We start from the raw sequence: 2322 nt of genomic DNA on the forward strand, positions 1-2322 counted from the left end.
ATGAGTGGCACTTTATTTGCATTTGTTTTATAATCTTATCATCTGCCTTGTCCTGGTGTCATTTGTACCTGGGTCTGACTCTCCCAGTGGGCTGAAGCCTCCTGGGCAACAGGGCCTGAATAGTATTTGTCTTTGTGCTCCCAACGCCATCCTCAGCCTGGCACATGCTAGACTTCAAATGAATGTTTGTTGAACTTATGTGAATGGAGAATATAGTATCCTAGAAGAGGATATTGTGATATATCACTTTATGGCAGGGCTAGCCAACCTTGGCACCATTGACATTTGGGGTTGAATAGTTCCATGTGGTGCGGAGCTATGGTGCTTAGCAGCACCCTGACCTTTACCAATAGACACTTCTGCCAATAGACACCTCCAGTTGTGACAACCAAAAACTTGGACATTGTCTTTAGTGGAGGACCACTGGTATCTATATATATAAAAGCCTAATATGCTAAGTGTCCGACTGAACGGTCGACCGCTCTTCCAGTCACTATAACATGTACTGACCACCAGGGGTCAGACACTCCGACCCGTAGGTTAGCTTGCTGCTGGGGTCCGGCCGATTGGGACTGGGCGAGATGGGCCAGACATGCCCAGGAGCCAATCTCCCGCAGTCCCTCTCCGGCCTCTAAAATATTTCTTCTAATTAATTTCCTTTCAATGTGCACGAATTTGTGCACTGGGCCTCTAGTACGGTTTATAAAAGGGTTTTCATAAACAATCCCTAGGAGTAGGAATTCCTGTTTGATTGATGAGAAAGGCAAGGCTGATGGAGACTGTAGAGCTGAAATGGGGTCTTGCTCAGAGGTATCTTATTCCAAGTCCAGGGATGATCCTACTCTCCTGGAGGGGACCCCACCCTGGTCTTTGTTGCTCCACTGCGGTGTATCCACCCACCCCACCCTCCTCTCCTGGCTGTGTCTGATCACTTCTTCTCCAGCACCTTGAGCTCCTCCCCGTGCTTGAACACGCTGATGGTGACCTGGCCTGTCTCGGAGCCATACTTGTTCTTGACAAAGACGCCGTAGCGCCCGCTGTCCTCACTGTTGACCCTCTCGATGGTGATGGTGACCTCTGTCCCCCTAACCTCCATGTGGTAGCGGTCAAGGAAGGTGACAGGCTGGTCATTTTTCAGCCAAGAAATTTCAGGGGCGGGGTCTCCTGAGATGACGCAGGTCAGGCACAGGGTCTGGAAAGACAGGAAGGGAACGCTTGGTCAGCTCCTTGTAGTAACCCCGGGCATTCGCCGTCTCTCCCCCAGAGAGCTCCCAGCGCAAGTTGCTCCTTGTGATAAATTCATTCTGTGCATTTCATTGTATCACATAAAGGGATAACATTAAAGGGAGGGACATTTTACTTTAACCCCACATCCTCCATCCTCAACTTTCCTCCATCCTCCACTTTTCCACAAGAATACTTACTAGTTAGAGCAGCGGTTCTCAACCTGTGGGTCGCGACCCCTTTGGCGGTCGAACGACCCTTTCACAGGGGTCGCCTAAGACCATCCTGCATATCAGATATTTACATTACGATTCATAACAGTAGCCACATTACAGTTATGAAGTAGCAACGAAAATAATTTTATGGTTGGGTCACAACATGAAGAACTGTATTTAAAGGGCCAGAAGGTTGAGAACCACTGAGTTAGGGTTTTAGATCATTATTATTCTGCCAATTATCTGCCCCAGAATGGCCTGAACTTTGCTTTATTGCTTTTTGTGCTATATATGTCATTATGACATATGCAAATAAGGCTATCTTGCTTTAATACAAAGATTTATAAATTGCGTTTGAAAATTCTTTTTTTTTAATAAATATTTTTATTTTAATATGTTTTATTGATTTTTTACAGAGAGGAAGGGAGAGGGATAGAGAGTTAGAAACATTGATCAGCTGCCTCCTGCACACATCCTACTGGGGATGTGCCTGCAACCAAGGTACATGCCCTTGACCGGAATCAAACCTGGGACCCCTCAGTCCGCAGGCCGACGCTCTATCCACTGAGCCAAACCGGTCAGGGCGCGTTTGAAAATTCTTGAATAAGCTCTGAATCAGAGCTGTATAATGTAATGGTCAAACACTCAGAGTCTGGAGCTGGGCTGCCTCAGCTCCGCCCCTTCAAGCTGTGTGACCTTAGGTGAGTCCTTTAACTTCTCTGGGCCTCAGTTTTCTCAGCTATAAAGTGTGACTAGTAATAATATTCCATTCCATGTGGTTGCCTTGATGGTTAAACAAGCTAAAATATGTAACACATATGCAATAGTGCCTGGCACAAAGTAAGCACCGTAATAACAGTGCTGTCATTTTCTAGAATATTAG

General features: G+C 46.3%; 1 protein-coding gene across 1 annotated transcript in view; it reads right to left on the minus strand.

The window, feature by feature from the left end:
- Positions 1-581: 581 nt before the first annotated feature.
- Positions 582-2322, minus strand: part of MYOM3 (myomesin 3) — a 50985-nt gene continuing 49244 nt past the window's right edge. The window contains 1 exon segment of the mRNA XM_006094083.3: positions 582-1255. Within this exon segment, the coding sequence (XP_006094145.1) occupies positions 929-1255 (327 nt within the window). The 3' untranslated portion in view covers positions 582-928.

Source organism: Myotis lucifugus, unplaced genomic scaffold, assembly GCF_000147115.1.
Source record: "Myotis lucifugus unplaced genomic scaffold, Myoluc2.0 scaffold_128, whole genome shotgun sequence".
Lineage (NCBI taxonomy): Eukaryota > Metazoa > Chordata > Mammalia > Chiroptera > Vespertilionidae > Myotis > Myotis lucifugus.